Genomic DNA, 22,377 nt, shown 5'->3' on the forward strand with positions numbered 1-22,377 from the left:
ATCACTTGTTACTCCCTACAAAGTACGAAAACAAGGCAGAAAGAACCAGGGGACCTGAATTCTAATCGGTGGGATCCAGGGCAAGTCACCACCTTCCCGGGCCCGTGTCCTCACCGGTAAGCAGGCGTGGAGAGCTGAGTCCTCCCCCTCCGTCCCTTCCGGTAAAGGGAGCCCTGGTGATGATGGTGCCACGGGTGCCAGGGTCCAGGGATAGTGACCAACAGTCCCGTGTGCCTCGGGGTGCTGCCATCGGAGCCCCTGCACCTCACCCCAAAAGCATGAACGCCCGCCAGCTCCTGGCTCTTCCGTTCCTTGGCTTCTAGCCCCCCCCCCCCCGCCTCCTCTTCCTCCGGCTCGTTCTAAGTTCACTTCTCCTCCTTCGTGTTTGTAAAGGGGTCTCTTCCTGCTCACTTACATCTGTAGACGTCAACACAGTTCTCCTGACAAACACATCAAGCAGGCGCCGACTGCGGACGAGGACACAGCACAGGCCTCGAGTCGGCACTCAGAAGGCCGGCAGTGTGGGTGGCAACCTGCGATGGTGAGTTTTAAACGTCTCCTTGACCGGGCTAAGAGAAGCCCAGAGAGCTGCTGGACATCATTTCTGGGTGTGTCCCTGAGGTTGTTTTCAGAAGAGATTAGCATTTGCATCAGCAGACTTCGGAGAGCGGCTCCCGCTCACCAAGGCGGGCGGGCTTCCTCCTGTCCAGCGAGGGCCCGAGTAGGAGACAAGGGCGGAGGAAGTGAAACAGGTCTCCCTGTTTAAGCTGGGGTGTCCATCTTCTCTGCCCTCACACATCGGAGCTCCCGGCTCTTCGGCCTAGAGATTCCGACCTGGACTTACCCTACCGGCTCCCCCGGTTCCCACGCCTTCCGGTTAAGACTGGAACCGCCCCATCGTCAGCCTCCAGCTTGCAGGTGGCGGTCTGTGGACTTTTCAGTGTCCATCACCATGTAAGCCAATCCCTCCTCATAAATCTCTTTCTATATATCTATATATATGCTACTGGCTTCTGTTTCTCTGGACAACCCTAATACAGAACCCCAAGTAGGACCTCCCAAACTTGAAGACTAGCAAAAAAGTCCCTTGGCCAGAGATTTCGGCAACGATGGAAAAGAAGTTTTGACAGCCACAGGGAAACCCTAACCACCACCTGAAAACTCTACACTTTATTCACAGGGAATAGGGAGCCACAGAAGGCTTAGCCGACCTCATGCTGGTCCAGAAGCGGTGTGCTGGCCGGCCCGGGGAGCCCTCAAGCTCTGCCAGCACTCTCCTCGGGAAGGCCGGATGGACACATGCCACACACACAGTGGTCCTAGGCGAACACTCAGGACAAGGCCCATCTCTGAGACGAGGGAACTGGATTCTTCGAGGAGCAGGCTGAGTGCCCATCCGTGCCACTAAATGCAGGTTATCTGGGAATGGATTTAAGCGAAAATCCTAGCTCAGTAGGATCTCTTTCAGTAAACAATCTGGCTCCTGATTCCATGCTGGTGCTCAGCAGGGTACAGTTGTTTAAAGGCAGCCAAACTCTTACTTAAATTAAGTGTCATCCCTAAATGAAGACCAGATGTACAAGCCAACAAAGAAATCTAATCAATCACGTTTGGAGAAAGGATTTCTATCCTATAAAAAAGAAAACTAAGGGAGGAGTGGGGTTGGTCATTAGACAGCAAGTGCTGAAGGAGGGTCAAAACGGGGCTCCAGGACAACGGGGCCGCTGGCAAGGAAAGGCAGGGCACCGCCCCGGAGCCCATTTGCCAGGGCGTCCATCTTCTCTGCCGGTAAGCAGGCGTGGAGCTGTTTCATGAGTAGCACTTTTCATGCTACTCAAAAGCTGAAGGCCTGGGGGCCACACAGGGGCCCCATCTGGAAGCAGCTCCTGGCATCCTACTCAGCTGTTAGCACCCCATCGCTCTTTCAGAAATCCCAGTCAGGAGAGTTTTTATTTTGCCCTCAAAGCCCACTGCTTAGAAGACTGCCCACCCCAGCTCCCCAAGTGGGACAGAATCTTTGGTATCAGCCCCACGCCTGGTGGAGACAGTCCAACCCAAAGCAGGCCTGGTTTCGGGGCTCAAGCCTGAGCCGAGCCAGGCATGACATGAAGCCCTTTCTACGCCATGCAGACTAGACAGAGTCCCTGGAGACTCGGGGCTGCCTTGTTATCTCTACGAGGCCCTCTCCAGGGATTAAGGTTTCCAAAGCATGAAGGGAGAGGAGGAGCCCCAAACCAACCCGTGTGCCCACATACCTTGGCACGACCCCAGCTCCCACATCAACTGCGGGTGGATTTCTTGGCCCCTGCTCTTCCAGGCAGGCAGGCAGCCTCCGCCAGGGACCCCGCGGCCACTCTCTCCCTCTGAGCAGCCCGAGCATGCCCAGCAGCTCTCTCCGCAGCTGTACCAGCCGATGTCCCAAAGCCTGGCCGAGGCCTGGGGAGGAGCAGGTTGGTCTGAAAGCTCTCACCTGAGCAGACGGGCTCAGCGAGCAGCCCCAGAGCAGCAGGGATGGGATGACTGCTGCCACAGGATGGAGCAGACACAGCCCACAGCCGACTCCATGCGGGGAGAGGCCCCACAGAGAGGCCAAGGCTGCACTCTGCAGCACCACGTCATGCCCAACTAGCAGGGGAGCCCACTGGGGCGACTTAGCGGGGAATCATGTCTGCCTCCGGGAGGCAGGCAGTGGTCAGAAGCGCAGGTTTTGGAGCCAGGTTCCTGGCAGTTTACTCACTGTGTAAACTTGGCAAGTTACTAAGTAAAGTTAATTGTGAGGATTAAGCGAGGTACTATAGGTCAAATGCTTAGAGCAGTTCCTAGCACATAACAACTAATGATAGACCTTGGTCTTTTTGAACTAGACACTTGATTCTTATGTGTCTGATGTCTGGACAGCAGGGTCACCTGAAAGAAATAAAACCATCCCTTCCCTGTTCTTCCCTTGGCTTCTCCAGGAAATGGCTTTTAGGTTCATACATCTAAAGAACTGAGGCTACCAAGTCAAATTAAAAAGTATTAAGCACTAATATACACCCAGAGCTCCTCAAACTGACTCCTTTCCCAGTTTCTCCTGGGCCAAGATAAACAAAAACCCACTTGGACCTACAGGTAACCAAAGCAAGCAGAGGCTGCGATGGTCGTCAGCAAGGACGTGACAGGAGGTCTGCGTGTGAGCTGCTCCAAGAGGGCCCCTTCCAGGGGCTGCCTTAGGCTGAGGCTGTCAGGGAGCAGGGCTGCCCTGAGGGACCGGGGTGGGGGGAGTCCAAGCACACAGCAAAGGCGGGAGCAGCTGGAGGGGCAGGAAAGCGGGGATATCCCCCCATGGAAAGGGGTTAACAGACACCCCCTCAGCCTCACCACCACCCGGGAGCCAGGGACAATTCACTGCTCACTCAGGGCCCAGGCCCTGGCCATCCAGAGAGTCAAACCAGGGATTCTCCAGCCCAGCGTCCATGTCCTCCAGCCAGGGGCTCAGGCAGTAAGGGGGAGGCTCCATTAGGAGGAAAAGGGCTCAAAATGCCTGTTTCAGTAGCCAGGGTGTGTGCCACCACCTATTTAACAAGTCCTCCAGAGATGAGACTATTAACAGCAGCAAGGAGAATGCAGAATCTTCTCCCTGAAGAGATGGTTAGTGGTTAGGGAAATGGGGTAAATGGCTAGCATCACACTAACAAGGGAGCCTCTAACAGGTCAGACAGCAAGCAGGGTTGAGCTCACTGTGAAGAAGTGGTTTGTCCTTCCCCAGCTGCGGCTAACCACCTCCCTAGGGGACAGGAGACAGAGCAGAAGGGTGAGGAACAGCAGCTGCCCGGTTACTTTTCATGCTACTCAAAAGCTGAAGGCCTGGGGGCCACACAGAATAGGCAGGCACAGCAGGTACCCCGTCGAGACCCAGTGATTAAGGCAGCAGATTCAACCCAGAGCGGCACTGCTGGAGGGGGAGACTCCACAGCAAGGCCCAGACCCAGGGGCTTGCTTGCACGGCCCATCTCGCTTGTGGCCTTCTGGGTCCAACCACAGCCCATCTGTATGTGCACTTGGCAATTTAAAAAGTCTCCCATGTGGGGTCCCCTGTAACCCTCATGAAACAGCTATGAGGAATCAAGGTAAAAATGATTCTCCCTCTAGGAAGCCTGAGGTCCGGAGAAATTACCTGGCCCAGAGTTTCTCAGCAGCGGAGCAGGGCTGTGCCTCGGGCTGTGCCTCCAAGTCCAGCACAGCTCAGATCCAACAAAGGACAGTGTGTGGGGTGACTGGGGGTTTCTCTGCAGCCACACATGCAACAGGGACAGAGAGAGGAGATGCCCACACCCACCGCGTATCTATCACAGGCCAGCAGGGTGCTGGGCTGCTGACAGTTGTCAGTGCCTTTAACTCCCACAGGGTTGACATGGTTCCTGTCTCACAACGGAAGAATCAGCAGCTGAGAAAACTGCCCCTTGCTCTCAAGATGATGATCCTCGTCCCTGCCCTCAAGGAGGCAAGCACACGGCGCTCAGGGCAGAGACAGAGGACTCCTGGAGGCACAGGAAGCCTGAAATGGCTGGTGAAGGACAAGCTTGCTCGGCTGAGCCCTGGAGGCGGCCACACTGCGGAGGGGCTGCTTCCCGGGCAGAGGGCAGAGCGGGGCAGAGGTGCGCCCCAACAGTGCACAGGCACGCAGAGCGCTGAGGACTGCGGCCCACCACCACCTGAGGGGCCCGGCAGAGCCCACAAGGCTTGCTCAGGGTTCAGACTCCGCGTGTAGGTGAGGCAGCATCACCAGGTGGCTTTCAGGAGGACAAGCCCTGCAGACCTGCGTTTAGACAGACAGGCCCGGTGGAGCGCGGAGGAAGGGATGTGGACAAGCCTGAGACGCAGCGGCAGTCCGGGGGCCCCTGCACCCACCTGAACAGTACGAGGACGCGGGCCTCCAGACGGCAAGGAGGGGGAGACACACATTCGAGAAATATTTAGGAGGCAAACCCAGCAAGGGTGGCTAAAGTGGGGGCTACCAGCAGAGAAGAGTCTAAGGTGACCCTGAGGTTTCCAGCTTACATTCTGCACGGATAAGAAGTCTTCCCATGAGATAAGAAAACACAGGGCACAGGGCCTGAAGCAAAAAGAAGGGACTGCAGAAATGATGAATTCTGTTTGTGACATACTGAGCTTAAGGTGCCTTTGGGACATCCAAATGGGGATTTCACAAAGGACACACGAGTCTCAAATTCTAAAAAGAAGTTTATAAAAATCAAATAATGGCCTCATTTACATCTGCCTGGCAGCGTTCCCAGAACGGAGAACGGCACGCCCGGGGCCACTGATGATGCTGTCTGGACTGACGTTTGGTAAAGCAAGGGCAGTCGGGGTGTTCTCGCGGATCTCTGGGCCAGGCGTGAGCAGACTGCAGTCTTGTCTTGGTTCTGACACCACCCGGATTTCCCACTCTCCTGCTCTGTGACCTAGGGCAAGTTATTTGACCCCTCTGTGCCTCAGGTTCCTCATGCATAAGATGGGATGATGACCACATCCCTATACCACACAGAGCTGTGGTGAGGATCAAGCAACATTATGTTCGTGAGGCCCTGTGCACAGAGCCTGACATGGTGACACAGCACATGGCACAACCTACACTCAACTCTGGTTACTACCAACAAGGTTGGCAACTATATCATCAGTTTGAGCAAGTCACGTCACTCCCATGACCCTTATCTGTAAATCAGAGATATTATCTGCTTTTTATGGGTTATTTGGAGACTAAAATTAGATGACAATGGACATCAAGACTGAACTAACTCTAAAGAGCCAGGCAAGTGACAGATCGGACCTTTCAGCAGGAATTAGAGGTTTCCCTCCCAGCATCTCGGTCCTCAGTGAACGGTGCTGAGGATGCTTAATTCCACGGCTGAGCATCCTGTCCTCTAATATGCTGCTTTGGATCCCAAGAGGAAACAGCCACACACCCAAGCCTCTGTAGTGTGCTGAGTGTGAAATACCACAGAAGAGAGTACTATTTAGCCATAAAAAGGAATGAAATTTTGATATATGCTACCATTTGGATGGTCCTCAAACACATCATGCTTAGTGAAATAAGCCAGACATAGAAGGACAAACTGTACAAGATTCCACGTATACAAGGAATCTATAATAGGCGAAATCAGAGAGACAGAAGGCAGAAGGGAGGTTACTAGGGACTGAGGGAACAGCGGGCACTACTGTTTAATGGGTACAGAGCGGATGCTGGGATGACGAGAAGGTTTGGGTATAAAAAGTGGGGATGGGAACAGAGCAGTGTGAATATACTTAGTGCCACTGACCTGTACACTTACAAGTGGTTAAAGTGATAAATACGTACATGCATTTTTAGGTCCACAGAGTCATCAAAACAAGGAGTGGATGCTCAGTGCAACTGGTTACTAACGGCAAGAAGGTGAACAAATGAGTCCCCAAAGGCTGGTCAGTGTAGCAGCAATGAACCAGACACTTCATCCCCTCCTGATGTGATGGATAAACATGGCTGGCTTCAAAAAAGACCCCTAGGCATTAGGTGGGTTGGTGCAAGAAACGGGACTGAGCCGGGCAATACTCAACTGCTCCCACAGAAACTCAGTGGCAGTATTTTCCACTCTCAGGTGTAAATGGCTGTGATAGTGAGACACCTTCTTTCAAAGCAAGCGTGTGTTTGGCTTTGATAACCGACTCTTACTAACTCTTCTCTGCGGACGGATAATGCATCCAGAAGCTCGGCCTCGGTCTTAAACTCACTCCTGAGATGCTCGGCTCAGCAGCAGAACCAAAGCTCTTCGTGTGGTGACTTTTCAGGCCGGTACAGATTCAGGGGACAGACAAACGCATTTCCTCATGTGTGGTCAGGCATTCAGCAGGTACTAAGGGAACCAGATTTTCATTAGGTGTGATTCCTGGGAATAATATCAGAGAAAAAAAATCTACCATTCCCACTTGGACTCTTGAGCCTCTAACCGCACTGACCACCTTGCTGTTCCTTGAACCCACCCTGCCCCAGGGCCTGTGCTCTTACCGTTCCCTCTGTCGGGGTATCTCTCTCCAGATGTTTCCATGGTGCTCGCTCACTAACATTCTCACAGCCGAAGGCTGAAACGTCTCCCCAAGGCTTTCCCGTAATCTGTATAAAACAGCTCCCACCCCCACCTCCTGACACTGTCTACGTCATGTCCTGCTTTACCTTTATACAGACAGTTCACATGTGATAATGTGTTTATTGTCCCCTCCCAAACCTCCATCCCAACTGCCAGAATATAAGCTCCCTGGATCTGATTTTGTAGACTGCAGTACCTCCAGGACCCAAAACAATATTAGCTCACACAAGAAAGCCAGTGCTTTATTTACTTATTTTTTAGTAGAGATAGTTAGATTCTGCTATCAGCTTACCATTCTTTATATTGATGAGAATACCTCACCCCAGGATCATAAGAAATCAAATAAAAAAATGATGTGTTTCCTCTGGCCCAGAAGGAGACAGCTATAACCGCTCCATCACACGGGGCTCCATCCACATCAAGTGTTTTCTAACATTTAATAAAGTCTGGGCCTCTTTTAAAGAAAAAAAATTTGCAAACACATGAATGACATGTAGCATATCTACACTCTGGAATATTGTTCAGTGATAAAAAGTACTGATAGACACATGCCACAACACGGATGAACCTTGAAAACATAAAAATCACACTGAGTAGAAGAAAGCCAGATAAAAAAGACCACAGGTGGTATAATTATCTATATGAAATATCAGAAGGGACAAATCCACACCAAGTAGATTAATGGCTTCCCAGAGCTGGGGGGTTGGGGGGAGGGGAGGAGTGAGATTGGGAGGTGATGGCTAAGAAGCACAGAATTTCTTTTGGGGGTATGGAAAATGTTCTGTTTGTGGTGATGGCTGAACAACACTATGAAATCTACTAAACCCCAGTGAAATTGTATGCTTCAAATGGGTGCCCTGCATGCTATCTGAATTATGTCTCAATAAAGCTGTTACCAAAAAAGTACTGGAAATCATGTTTGTTATAACATCATTTAATATGTATGACATAAAACTAGACAGAAACTACTTAGGTACACGGGTCTTATGCAAATGTATGAATTAAATACAAGTTATATAACCAATAAATTCAAACTAAAAGTGTTCATGTCAGAAAAACTTGTTATTTAACTGCAAGTACACACTGCTTCCAACACACAGTGACCTTCTTACCCGAGTTCTTTGGGGTCCAGCACGTACAAACTCAGGGGTGATACTCAGAGTTTTAACCAGATGGCACAGGTGCCAACAGATGGCTGGAACGAATCAGAAGGAAGGCCAGGCTCACAGCCACAAGTGGCTCAAACAGCTGCCCAGGGGAGCATACCCACAAATCCCCTGCTACCCAGCAGACTCCATCTTTCTGCCTCTTTCCTCTGTTCCAACTACAGCAACATCTCAGTTCCCGGCAGGGCATTGAACAGTCATTTGTCCTGCACCTGTGAGAATTCTTTATAGACATATTAGGAACTTTTCTTTCTCTTCAGTGCAGAGCAATTACAAAAGAACTACTTGGTGCCAACACAGGTATACAAACACATCTGTGGATGATGAAATCAGTTAACAGCACTCAGGCTTAAGAGAGATGGCCCTTCCAACAGACTGGAATAGGCTTATTTTACTTGGAACACAAAATTTTTGAATTGTAATAGAGGACTCTCAGATCCCAGGGAATCCATCCGCAAATTCCGAGCAGCCACAGAACCCATTTTGAGACACATTAACCTGCAGGGAAAAGGCTTTACTGGCACGCAAAGCTGATCTCTTCAACGGCTGACATTTACCAGATGCTCACGTTTGTCTGGCAGCCAACGTGTATGTTTTTCTGACCCCACTGTACCTGCCCAGGACACACTAACGGGAAAGGAAGTATTATTTATGGTGCACTGTCCGTGTGCTGGGCACTTCGCTCCATGCTTTGCAAGCACCTACATATAACTGTCAAAAAGAGACCCCAATTGTACTGATTAAATGGAGCCCGAGGGAGTGAGCAACTCGCCCAAAGGTCATTCAGCCAGCAATCAGAAGGAGTGGGCTTTGAACTTAGTTCTCCCTCACCCCAGCACTAGAGCAGCTCAGTAAAGGGGTGGAATCTTCCCAATCTGGGCTCCCAGCCCAATACTCTAACCCCCACTGTGACAGGCAGAGTGACACCCCCTCCAGGGACGGCCACCTACACTCCAAGACCTGTGAATATGTCACCTTTGGTGCGTGTGATTAAGTAAAGGGCCCTGAGATGGGGAGATTACCCTGGACCATGGGGGGTGGCGGGCAATGTTATGACAAAGGTCGGAGCCAGAGCAGAGGTCAGAGTGAGGTGACTCCTGGTGCTGAAGACAGAAAGCAGCCAAGCGCCAGGGAATGCAGGCAGCCCCTAGAGGCTGGGGAAGGAAGGGCACAGATTCTCTGAGAGCCCCGAGAAGGAAAGCGGCCCAGCCAACTCCGTGATTTCAGCCCCATTTCAGACTTCTGACGCCCAGAACTGTAAGACAATAAACTTGTGTTGTTTGAAGCCACTGTGTGTGTAGTAATTTGTTCCGGCAGCAATAGGAAATTAATAAGGCCATGCTATAAGAGTGGGAGGTTTGTGTTTCCGCCTAAGCTGTCTCAGGCTAGACTTCCAACCCTGAACTGGAAGAGAAGGACACAATGACAAAGGAGCAAACGACACGGAGGGCAACACCTAGGGGGAGAGCTACATAAAGGGCTGAAGCCATTCCTGGACAAAGCCTTCCGGGAGAGTAGCATGCAGATTCCACAGCTGAGTGTACAAAGAGGCCGCGTGCAGTGGCTTTACCGCCTGTGGGGGAGGGAGCACGTGCAGAGGTGAGACCCTCACCGCTCCAGTCACTGCTCCGGGAAGCCTCTGCCCACCCAGCCCCTGGACACTCTCCCAAGAGAGATCTGGGGCCATTTTGTTTTTTGTTCTTCTCTTGAGAAAGAAATTTCTAGAAGAGTTGGCAATACCAGAAGGGAGCTTTGGGAGAGAAAAATTGGCCCATTCTGTCCTAGGCTACTAACGCCACTCCTGAACAGCCACACTTGATAAATCAAGTCACTGTTAAGCAAAACTCTGATCCCCTGCTGGACTCTTGTCGAAGCCGTTTGCCGTGTGGCCAAGAGTTTGCCCGGCCCACAGCCAGAGGAGCCACAGTGGGAGACCAAACATCCAAGCGCACCTGGCCACAGGCACGCCCAGCCCTCCAGGTCCAGGCTGCACCCCATGTCAGCAGCAGGGACCTGACCCCAGGTCATCACAGCCAGAAATCCCGTCTTTGGCCACAGGAAGATGCTGCTCCCCTTCCCCCAGCGGAGGCCCCCCTTCCCAGAGCTTCAACAGGTTCCAAAGGCAAGGATGTTATGGACACCAGCTTGGGGCCCCGCAGCTCTACACCGGCGTCTCCAGCAGTTCTTCCCGGCACCCTCAGCACAGCCTGCTGGCTTTCACTGCTTTATGCTCACAAGATTGTCACCAACTAAGATGAACTTTCTCGGTCACTCGACAGAACCGACACCCTGCTGGACATGGAATACTGCTGCTACAGGTGCTCCAGAAGAGAGGGGTGCGGGGCCACACGGCCACAGGAGAGGGCACAGTGATTGAGAGGGGGACCCTCCCGGGGTGGGCATGCTGGCCCTGAGACCTGAAAGATGACACGGCTACTAAAGGAGAAGAGGCAGCTCAATACCTCTTAGGGTGTTTATCTGCATTTATGAAACGCTCTGAGGCCCCAAGGAAGGCATACAAACGATACCAAGGAATATAAATAGCCCTTTATTGTTCATAAAGTGCTTTTTCATGCATTACCCCAGATCCGACAATGGCCCCTGAGAGACCAAACAAGAAGCATCCTCCGCTCCCTTTTACAATGGAGGAGGCAGAGGATCAGCAGTCAGATACCTCGCCAAGGTCACAGCTGAGTCAGAGACCCAGAGCCCAGCGCCCTGCCTGCTCACTGAGCGCCCCTGACCACGCAGTGCTGCCTTCCGGAGGAAGCGCAAAGGGCAGCGGCAGGGATGGGTGCTCACACTGGGCACAAAGGGCGTGCCAATCATACCCGATAACTGGCTGCCGGATTCACCTATTCCCACACGAGTGTGATGGTGCAATGCCAGCCGCTCCGTTCCAGCGTCACTGGCCACCCTCCACCTTCAACCAGCAACCTTCAGGCAAGCAGCCCCTGCATGGGCCCAACTGTGGGATCATACAATTTGTCTGAACTTGGTCAACTGCTCCAAGCTGCAAAGCTAAAAACACTTTTCAAACAGGCCTATTCCCTCCTTCTCTCATTTTCCTCTCCCAGCTGGCACTGCCTCAGACCTTTGGGTCACTGGTAGACAAAAGGCAGGAAAATCACCCGGTGTGTCTGGGGAGCACCTGTTAAGTTCCTTCTTGCCCAGGGCATTACAGGATCAGAGAATAACAAGTGGGCAAGCCCAACACCAGGCAGCTGGCACAGAGTGGGGACGTGCCGGGTCCTGACTCAGACGGCCTGCTGGTTTGGGTTCTCCAAAGATCACCCAGCCTGTCCCCTTCCTGGCAGACAACAAACACAGCAGGTGTGGTTGGAGAATAATGGCCCCAAAGACGGCCAGGCCCGAATCCCTGGAACCTGTGACTTATGTCTCCTGACATGGAAAAAAGGACTTTGCAGGTGTGACTCAGAATTGTGAGATGGGGAGATCACCCTGGATTATCCAGTGGGCCTAGTGTGATCACAAGGGTCCTTACAAAAGGCAGGCAGGAGGGTCAAAGTCAGAGTGGGAGATGTGAACGACGGACGCGGAGCTCCGAGTGACGAGGCCCCAAGCCAAGGAATGCAGGCGGCCTCTAGAAACGGGAAAAGGCAAGGACCAGATTCTCCCCTGCAGCCTCTGCAAGTAACACAGCCCGGCTGACCCACTTTTATTTTAGCCCCATATGACTCATTTCAAACTTCTGACCTCCAGAACTATAAGTTAATGAATCCGTGTTAGTTTAAACCAGTAGTTTTGTGGCAATATGTTACAGTAGCAACAGGAAACGAATACAGAAAACAGGGAAAACTGAAGCTTTCTTCTGAGTCAAGGGAACAGACCAGGTCATTCTGTGCATAAGGGGACCAGCTAACGTGCCTCTCCCAGCACTGGGGAAAGTGGTAAGTCCTCCACCAGCGGACGATGAGCAGGGAGAGCAGACCCGTGGCCGCCACCCATTCCAGCTCAGACTGACAGGACTCCCAAAAGGCGTCCCAGCTCCCACCTCATTGATGGAACTTCCTACGAGCTGTCCAGAGAAAACAAGGAAACAACGCATGTGCAGTGAGCTCCCACTGGCCTTACTGAGCAACCGCGGGAAGTGTGCGGGGCTGGAAGTCGGAAGAGGTGGGTCTTCCTCCTGTGTTCACTGGGCCTCTCTTTGTCCAATAAATCCAGGGACACACTGACAAGCTGCAGTTCCAGTCACTTCAGGCAATGACTGATGCGCTGGGGTTCTGTGTGTTTGAACAACATAGTAGACTGGGTTTAACCAAGTATATTTTACAGGGAAAAACAAGTCATTCGTTCATTTGGTGAACACTACTGCAGTCTGTACTAACAGGCAGACAAGTAGGGCACCTGGGGTTCAAACAAAGCTATGATGGGATGTGACTGACCACCTCCCTCCAAGGGCGGCCAGTCCTCCCTGGACCCTGATATCCTCATCCCAGGGCCACTGACCACTGGCTCTATGTCAGTGCACCACAGGCCTTCCCTGACTCCCGCTGGGTCAGACCTCCCAGCTCCACACTCCCTAAGCTTCTTGCCCTTTGCCTAAAATCTTAGTTATCCATGTGCCTGCCCTGTCCCCACTGCTGAACATGGGCATGCAACAGACCATGAGGATGTCAGCACAGCCCAGAGAGCTCAGTATCTGTCTGTAGAATGAGAGAATGCACAGACATCACGCTGGTGCCCAGGGACAGTGAGACAGGTGTCCCCGTCCTGCCTGCCTGCCTCACTTCTTTGTATGTTGCTGGAAAAATTCAAAAGCAGGATCTCCAAGAGGTATTTGCATAACCATGTTCACTGCAGCACTATTTTTAACAGCCAAAAAGCGGCAGAAACCCAAGTGTCTGTCAACAAATCAGTGGATAAAGAACATACATTACGTGCATTCAGTTGAATACTATGTAGCCTCAAAAAGGAAGGAAATCCTGACACAGGCTACAATGTGGATGAACCCTGAGAAGGACATTATGCTCAGTGACATAAGCCAGCCACAAAATGATACAATCTGATTTCACCTACATGAAGCATTTACTTAGTCAAAATCATAGAGACAGAAAGTATAGAGGTGTTTGCCAAGGGCTGGGGAGAAGAGGAAGGGAGAATTAGAGTTGAATGGTTAGAGTTCATTTTGCAAGATGAGAAAGATCTGTTTCACGACAATGTGAACACACTGAACGCGAGTGAACTGTGCACTTAAAAGTGGTTAAACATTACGTGTTTTTTAACCATCAGAAAAACAATGTTGAAAGCACATTAAGAAAGAAAAAGATGCCCAGGACAGATATATTTCAAAGGAGCATCTCTTACGGTGTGACAACAAATGAGAAACAGGGAAAGAGAAAACCACCACTCACATCAACAAGGTGCGTATATTTACTGCAGAGTCAACACTGCCGTGGGAAACCGGGGAGCAGGAGGAAGCCCTGCACCCACCTCCAGGGACTCTGACCGCCCTCAGGCTGATCGCTGCCCTCTGCGCACTTCCTTCCCTGGGAAACAGCCGGTCTGCACTGCCCCATCCAGTGTCCTCGCACAGCTCCAGAGGAAGACGAGACTGGCACCGGAAGGGCTAGGCGAGGCACAGCGCAGCTCACAGATCTGAGGGACTCTGGTCCTTAAAGTGACGGCTTCTGAGGACCACCCACTGCCCTGGTCCACCTGGGAAGCCTGCGTCTTCCCAGCTGATGCCACAAGAGCCTCCAGGGACCCAAGCCCCACAGTGCCCTGCCTGATGCCAGCCCACTCAACGTGAAAGGACCAAGTTGGGTCCTGTACACAGACATCCCAGGCCCTCATTCTTGACATCCACAATTACAGCCAAAACAGCCTTTGAAAAGGACAGAGGAAGAGAAAATAGCAGCCTGGACCTAGCAATAAATTGGAGGTCTCAGGGTAAAACACACACCCAGACGTCCTGCTGTTAACGGTGGCCAGTCCAAGCAAGTGACCGGACAACCAGACCAAACAGCTTTCTGGCCAATTAATCTATCCCTCTGATTTAATGAGCTGCTCATTAAGCACTGGAAGTGGGTCACAGGCCAGAGAGCTCTTGGCACATGTCCACACAGGCTGCCAGGTGATGAGGGAAGGGGAGATGGGGGCCACACTCCAGCCCCACAGGCCCCGCAATGCCACGCACAAGCCCCACCGCACGCCTGACCCACTGCTTCGAGGCGATGTTTCCCTGTGCCTCCTCACCTACTCCCTCGCTGGACAGACTCCCAGTCCTAACCCTTCGGTTCCCCCCCAACTGGGACCGTCACCCAGATGAGCATTACGAAGAGCAGGATCACAGAGGTACAGCACACATCTGGCTGTGAATCCCAGCTGCACCCGACGACTTCATCTGGAACTGTTGGCCTCCCCAGGCTTCCATTACCTCACCGACAAAAGGTAATGACATCCTCACCCCATCTAGAATAGTTGTCAATAAATATTTCAACATTAGAAGGCCTAATAAAGCATCTGACACATAGCAAATGCCAAATAGTAGCTATCAGTAATAACAGCTACTACTTACAGAGATATTACTCTCATAACGATAGTGGTATTAAGGACAACATATTCCCTGCGTCTTGGTCAAAGATGAAGAGAAGAGGCATTAGGTGGTGAAACCCCAGGGACAGGCCAGCTCCACGGTGACAGCAAGAGGCAATCCCAACAAGGGTAACACCCCAGACGCTCCACCCAAGGCCTCTGTGCTTTCCACCCAAGTGGGAAGGTAGAGGGAGAGAGGAGGGCTGAGAATGCTGAATGCCCAGCCTGAAGCCACAGGGATGGCAAATTTTGCATGTTCTCACGAAACCAGGAAGAAAACTGATTTCAGGTCACATGCCCACCACTTCCTAGACCTCTGGGCCTCCTCACTATGCCTCTCTGAGCCTCAGTTTAATCTAGAAAAAGAAGGTAACATGACCCGCACTCTACAGCTTGTTGTGAGCATTAAATGTTCACTCCTCACTCATGGGAAAGTACTTTGAAACAACTCACTCCTATGTCTGTGAGGAGCAGTACTGTTGCATTTGTTTCCACAAATTCAACTTAATAAAAAATGCTAAGGACTGGGAAGGTCAAGGCAGTGAGAAAGTTATTTTAATAAGTTAATGAAATGCTTAGAGAAACAGGAGCAAAGATGCCAATTTTCTTCCCAGAACTGCTATCTTTCAATTGAGGTTTCTGTTGACTGGATGAATTGGCTCAAAGTAAAACTGGACCAAAACAAAAAAGCAAAATGAAGCTCCCAACATCTGCTATGTGTTTTCTATTTAGGTGAGCAGATTCTTCTAAAAGTCAGAGTCCAAACCAGGCTGCGTCCAGGATGACCAATTCAGTCACTCCACCACCTATTCTCTCCAAAAAATCATCACCATCCATTTGACCAATCCCAAATCTATCTTCAAAATACACTAAATTAGTTTCTTCTATTTCAGTGCCGCACACATGGACAAATTCCTTCACAGTGATCAGAAGACAATTTAATCCTTGTTCAGCCTTTGCTCCATGTACCACAGTCAGAGAGCAACAGGTCAGAATGTTTACCAAATTCTTCTGAAGTCCCCCAAACAGCAGAGCAGAGTGCACACGCTTCCACACCCTAAAGCAACCAGCCAAGGAAGCTGTGTGGAAATCCCACATTTGTTCTTAAACATTCAAGTAAATCTTACCTTATATACCACAATAAATTGCTTTAGTGTTTTTTTTTTTTTGCTTTAGTGTTTTAATGTTTTGAGTCAGTTAACAGTTAATCATCAAACCTTTTCCCTAAAGTCTTTGAATGAAAAAGATACATTTCACCATTCTTTCTCATTCCCCAGCAGACCCTGCACATCCCCAGGGTAACATGTATCGCAGTTTGAGAAGTTGCAGGTCAGAAGAGAGAGGGTGAGTGGTACTCCTCCAGCCATCACACACATTTTAACCCTGGCCTTTAATCAAAACCAACTACCCAACTCACAGTAGCTTCCCTGGACAATAGAGAGAGGGGTCTAGGGCTTGTGAAGGGGACAGTCATCCCTTTTGGCACCTCTAGCACCATCTAAAGAGGCCAACAGCTACGATGCTTGAGTTCCACACAGCCCCGCCTCCAGCCACTCACCCGTATCCGGCGCATGGCAGCCACGATCTCCACTCTGCTGTTGGGCCTCGGCACGTCCAAGCTTCCTACGTACTGCAGGGAAGAAGCAAACACTCATTCAGAAGAGGAATGGCCAGTGGCCCTCGTCACAACAGAATGTCAGTGGTGGACAGACCTCTGGAGGCCATTCGGTTCACCTCCCCATTTTACAGACAAGGAAATCAAGAGCCGAAAGGGTGTTTTGTTTTGAGACTATTTCTAACTTTATAAGAAGCAACTAAACAAGAAATTATTGCTTCCTTTTCCATCTTGTTCTTAATCAGAGATGCAGCTGAGCGCTGTGTTTAACGAGCAGGCTTCCAAATCAGAGAAACTAAGTGTGAAGAACCTCCCCCCACTCCCTCTGGGGCAAGGCACTTTCCTTTTGTCTCAATTTCCTCATCTATAAAGTGGGATTTCAGTAAAGATCGAATGCGATCTGGTATAAATATCTCACACAAATGTGTTTTGTACATATTAAAGCACACACACACCCAAAAAGGAATACATGTTTTTTTAAATAAATGGCACTTCATCGAGTTAGCCTGAGATGTTAGAGACCTTGCATACTTGAGTAAGTTCCCAGCTGAAGGAAAGGAACAGGTTGTTTATTAAGAATTCTAACTTGATTATATCTTTAAGTTCATTTCAAAGTCAAACAACAGGCAGGTTAATGTTCAACGTATGAACACTGCCTCGGTGTACACTATTCAGACAATGCAGAAATGCACAGAACAAAGGCATAAAGTCCCCCATTCTGAATGCTTTGCTTTCCATCTCTGTGTACTGAAGGACACATACACATTCATAGACACACAGGGGAATTTATTTCCTGTAAAAAGGTTCATACTACCCATGTTGTTCTGCAACTCGGTGATGTTTGTTGGTTTACTTTAAACCCAACTCGGGCATGTTTCTCTGCCCACGCATACGGGCTCTATCACATTATATGTGACAGTCCGCCCACCCACGCCCCCCACGGATGGACATCTGCCCTATGTCACTATTACAAACACTGCTTCCACAATCTTCCTCATCTACACACCTCCGAGCTCATCCAAGTAGCTGGATTCCTACACGTGGGACGCCTGGATCACAAGCACGGATAATCTCTAGATATCATTCCTTGGCAGGATGAAACGAGGAGGACAAGCCAACATCTTTGAGGCACAGATGTTAATCCCTTCATATGCACCATCCCATCCCACTCTGACCCGCTGGGATTTGCCTTTCCTTCTTATACACAAATTCTATAAAACAGCCCAGGGGATATCCTAGAAATTAACAGCCCCAAAATAACCTAAAAGTCTACCCAAGCAAAGTCTACATTAATACAAGATACCTTTCTCTGCAGGAAATGTATTTCCTGTGATTACAGGAATAGAAGGTTCTTCCTGAAATTTGGAGCTAAGGCTGGCCCCAGCGAGAAGGGTTTCAAAAACGAAATACTGCAAAACTATTTCCCCTTGTATTGATCCACGGTTTGTGTAACACACTGAGGAGCACAGTTCCCAGCAGCTTAGCAGTGAGCACCTTGCACTCGGGACCCACGGCGGGCAGCCCACCTTGGCGGGTGGGAGCAGCGTACCTGTCCATGAACACCTGGCGACTGGCAACTGGCTCAGGTGAACGAGGCCCCCCAGATCTAAGAGTGTGGTCAGACTGAACTGTGCCTGGTCTTTCTCCCCTCTGAGCTCTGGTGGGGCCCCACAGCATGTCAACATGTCGGTGACCCAGAGCCAGGAATGACATGAGGTCCAGGTTCCTGATTGCCCAACTTCAAAGGCCCCCCAGCCGGGGGCAGTTTCCACACCCCCGTCCGGACACTGCAGGCCCGCCTCTGCCCTGAACTCCGAGCAGTCAGCGCTGACTTGGCAACAGGACTCAGGGCTCGCGCTCCATCAGCCACCAAGTGAGAGCTGGGACCTAACGACCGAGCAAGGTCACATGTTATAAGTGAGCCTGGGGCACCGGATGGTCCTCCCACACTGGTCCCCACCACGCCAGGGAAGGACCTACTGCCCAGTGAGATCCTCAGATGCCTGAACACAAGCACCCAGATGGGACCCATCCCCACCCTCTACCCCCGCCCAGCCAGTCTCTACCTCCTGCCTCCTCCAGACAGGCCACTGCTGGCCTGGGACTCCTGAAGCGGTCAAGACTCATGCTGCCCAGCAGGGACAAAGGCCTCACAGATGGAGAGAAGGGTGGCTTCTAACCTTGGACAGGTTTCCTAACAAAGCAGCCGCATTCTGCACAAGGGGGAGCTCCTGTGAGGCCCCCTGACCTCTCAGCCCACTGTGCCTCCTCACTCCATCAGCCACCCCCAAGCTGGTACCACACCTTCACACATGCATGCACGTACACTCACACTGCCACATGCACACACGACTCACCTCACACCCCCCACACAGAGCATGCACACAGCCGTCCCTCACAAATTCTTCACACCACACACTCACCTGTCTTCCTTCCTTCCCAATCGGGACATCACAAAGCTGCCTTCCTGAGAATGAATCTAGAGCACATAGCCAACCACAGATACACCTTAGGGTCAAAGACATTAAGAGGGAACAAAGCAGGGTTCAGGCTCACATCTTCCAGTCAAAGCTAAATATCCACACTGAACCATGAGTCAGAAAGCAGACACAACAGGCAGAGAAGCAGGAGAGGGGTCAGAAAGCCTGTCCTCAGGGCAGAACAAGACGCACGATTAGTGAACAGCACCGCATGTCCACACATAACTGCACTCCAAGTGCCTCAATAGCTGACCATTACCGCCTCCACAGCTAACTTCGGTCCCACCTGGTCTCCATCTGGAGATAAAGTATCAGACAGTCTGAGACCAGCCCCATCCGTCAGAGGAGGGGTGGTCCTTACGACCAGTCCAGCTCACCGTCACTTCTGAGGAAAATGGACCACAGGCTGGCACACTCCACATTGGAGGCTGCCTCCCAGGCCTGAACCTCGTCTACCTGCTGAGCCAACAACCTTTAGAGATCCCAGCTCCTGTTACGTCCGCCCCTCAGGCACCAGGCAAAAGCCAATTCCCTGCCCTCAAATGCAGCTGCACAGTGAGAGGTTACTGCTCAGAAGTGGCATCCCTTTCATCAGCCTCTTCCGCAGGACGCCATGTGCCAAGGGCTCCCGGGACAACAGAGGCACGTTAGCTCGATGCCTGGGAATCAGGGGAACGACTTCCAGAAGGGACACTCATGTTCTTTCCTCTCTCCATCCCCCGAGTCATGCTGCTCCCCTAGGCGTCCTCATCTTGATTAACAGCCCCTAGTAGATCCAGCAGTGGTTCGAGTCATAACCAAGCCTGAAAGCGGGCAGTCACCCTTGATCCATCCATCACCCGTATCCATCACCGCTAAGCAGCCGCCAGGACCTCCAGTTCTGTGCTCCACCTCTCCATGCACCCTGCCGCCACCTGATTCCAGATGACCCTTCCTCACTCACTACACCTGCAGGCTGTCTCCTCACTGGTTTCTCCACAGCCCCCTCGGCTGCCTCCGAACTCTTCTCCGCAAGGCTGTCAGATCAGACCGTTACTCCCTCACTGAACCTCCCCAGCTGACTTCCAGCTGCTCTGGGCACAACAGTCACAGCCCTCTGCACGGCCTGCCTGGCCGCCTCTGCTGCCTCGCCTCACACCCCTGGCCTCTCATTCTTCAAAAGGTCCTCAAACGCACCCTATCTCCTCATTGACGTGCTTCTACACATGCTCTCTGACCCACTCTCTCTTTATTCCTCCAGCATTCACCATCCAGTCAGTCTCTGCCTAATCTCTGCTCCCCTTTGCTGACCCCAGGGAAGCTGAGATGCTCAGATTGACAGTTCCCATGGCTCCCTGTGGTTCTTTACAGGATCAACACACAGTTAATGCAGGATTTGTTCGTCACTGGTTGACCATGCCTAGCACAGGTCCAGCACACAGGAGATTCCTATGTCTGGTGGGAATCTTCTAAGCATGAACACGTATCCACCACCACCCCACCACCGCCCTCACAGCAGTCACCACTCTGGAGGAGAAGCCTGAGCCCTGGAATCTGCCTGTGTCCCAGCATCACAGGCATGGCCTGCTTTTTCCAGGTGGCCACCCCACCACCCCCTTTGTCCTATTGCGAGTATATAAACGGACCTTTTATCCAGGTCCATAAAGTGGACCTAAGCCAGATGCTCTTACAGTGGCCGCATGCAAATCTTGGCTTACCGTGAGATGAGGGCGTATCAAACCTTTCCTCTGGTGGATTTTTAGAGCCCTCTAAGGCTTCTGTGGGCCTGCCTGCAGGAGTCTCTGCTGTGAGACATCCCAGAGAGGCTCTGTTCAGACCTTCCACCACAGAGCTTAAAGGGGAATGAGGTGAAGCAGTTTAAAAATATCAGGGCCTATTTCTTTTTGATTAGCATCTAGGGAAAAAAAAAAACTAGAGGGAAGATGCAAATTGTAGTAGGAAATCAAGATATGAGGCCATCCATGTCAGCTATGTCTGTGGCTTCACCTTCCGGATAAGCAGGGGTTGACTGCAAATAAGGTTACCCAGAGGACTTCAGATTTTTTTTTTTAAGTTTCTGGACACTCTCTATCTCGTACTAGATTAACACCTCATGAAGTTGTTGTTTTTTTTCATTTTCTCCCTGCCACCTTATTTTCTGGAGATTAGCTTCTGAAGACAATGATAGACTGAACTGTAGTGTCTCATGGTATGTGAAGCATGATACTAAAAAAGCAAGACCTAGCAGCCACTCAGGGACTTGTGAGACTTTCTGCCATCGCCTTCCCTGGGGACCTCCCCTTATTTACAATGCTTGTCAACAGAAGTCTCAGAGGATGCCAGAAACCAGGAAAGAAACCTCCACAGGAATCAAAAGTAAATGCACCAGATGATTCTGCTTCTGATAACGTGGGAGAAACTACTAGGCCAGGCTTCCAACAAGCGCCACATACCATGTCTGGACAAGATATTAAAAAATAACCCTGCTGAGAATGTACACCACCAACAGTGACCCATAACATAGACTATACTATAGGCAGTAGTTAACGTATCAATATTGGCTCGGTTGGGAAACCAGGGGGCAGGGATGGGGCGGATATGGGAACTGTGTCCTTGCCACCCAACTTTTCCATAACCCTGAAACTGCTCTTAAGAAGACAAAGGTCTACTAATTGAAATAAATTTGAAGACACTGAAGAGAGACCACAAACAGGCAGGCAGTCCCTGGAGGGAGGGGGGCTGGTTGACCAAGTCACGGCCCTGCAGCTCAACCCCGCAAACACTGCCAGGTTGGCAGGAGCTCAGGACAAAGGGCTCACTCAGGCGGCCCGGGGAGTCGGACACCCGAGACCAGACAGCCAGAGGGGCGTGAACATGAAAACAGAGATGCCACACAAGAGGGTGGCATGGACAGGGAGTCCCACAATCGCGTGTTGACCCCACCCAGGCCTCTGGATGACTCCAAACCGCACCCGTGCATGGGAGACCCCAAAGAGCGCAGGAGGCGGCAGATGAGGATTTAAGACCAGTCACACTGTCTTTAAGAACAAAAACCAAAAAAAAACAAACAAAAAAATCAACACTCTCCAGAAGAGAACAGCAGAATCTTGTGTCATGGGACTGTTAAAACCCACTGACTGGCCAGCACAGGGAAGGTCACAGAGAAAGGCCACGGGCCCACACCCCCCTGGAGCAAAGGAACAAGCCCCCGCGGAAGGGCACAGTGTCAGGGGCCCTGATCTCTGCGCTCCGAGCTCTCACCCTCTCTCCAAACACCGGTCAGTTCACAGCCTCGCAGCCTGCAGGAGGGGATGGGCAGGAGGAAGCCCCTCCTGTCAGAGGAGGGCCATGATGGTGGCTGCAGCTGCTAGCGGAGGAAGAGAGGCGGGCAAGGTCTCCCCAGCTCCTGGCCCCAGTCCGGACCCAGCCGCCTGCCGTTTTACCAACTGTCCCCCTTTGGGTCCCAAACCCAGTGT

At 51.3% G+C, this 22,377-nt stretch overlaps 1 protein-coding gene across 7 annotated transcripts in view; it reads right to left on the reverse strand.

The window, feature by feature from the left end:
- Positions 1 to 22,377, reverse strand: part of LOC108405971 (carboxyl-terminal PDZ ligand of neuronal nitric oxide synthase protein) — a 251,651-nt gene that overhangs the window by 173,215 nt on the left and 56,059 nt on the right. For 5 of the 7 annotated variants that reach the window (XM_073222112.1, XM_037023722.2, XM_037023723.2 and 2 more), the window contains exon 2: positions 16,386 to 16,457. In XM_073222112.1, coding sequence (XP_073078213.1) covers positions 16,386 to 16,457 — 72 coding nt within the window. Of the gene's footprint in view, positions 1 to 12,361; positions 12,494 to 16,385; positions 16,458 to 22,377 lie in introns of those variants that run through there. The other 2 variants (XM_073222115.1, XM_073222114.1) reach the window with 1 other exon arrangement.

Source organism: Manis javanica, chromosome 14 (genome assembly GCF_040802235.1).
Source record: "Manis javanica isolate MJ-LG chromosome 14, MJ_LKY, whole genome shotgun sequence".
NCBI classification, from domain to species: Eukaryota; Metazoa; Chordata; class Mammalia; order Pholidota; family Manidae; genus Manis; species Manis javanica.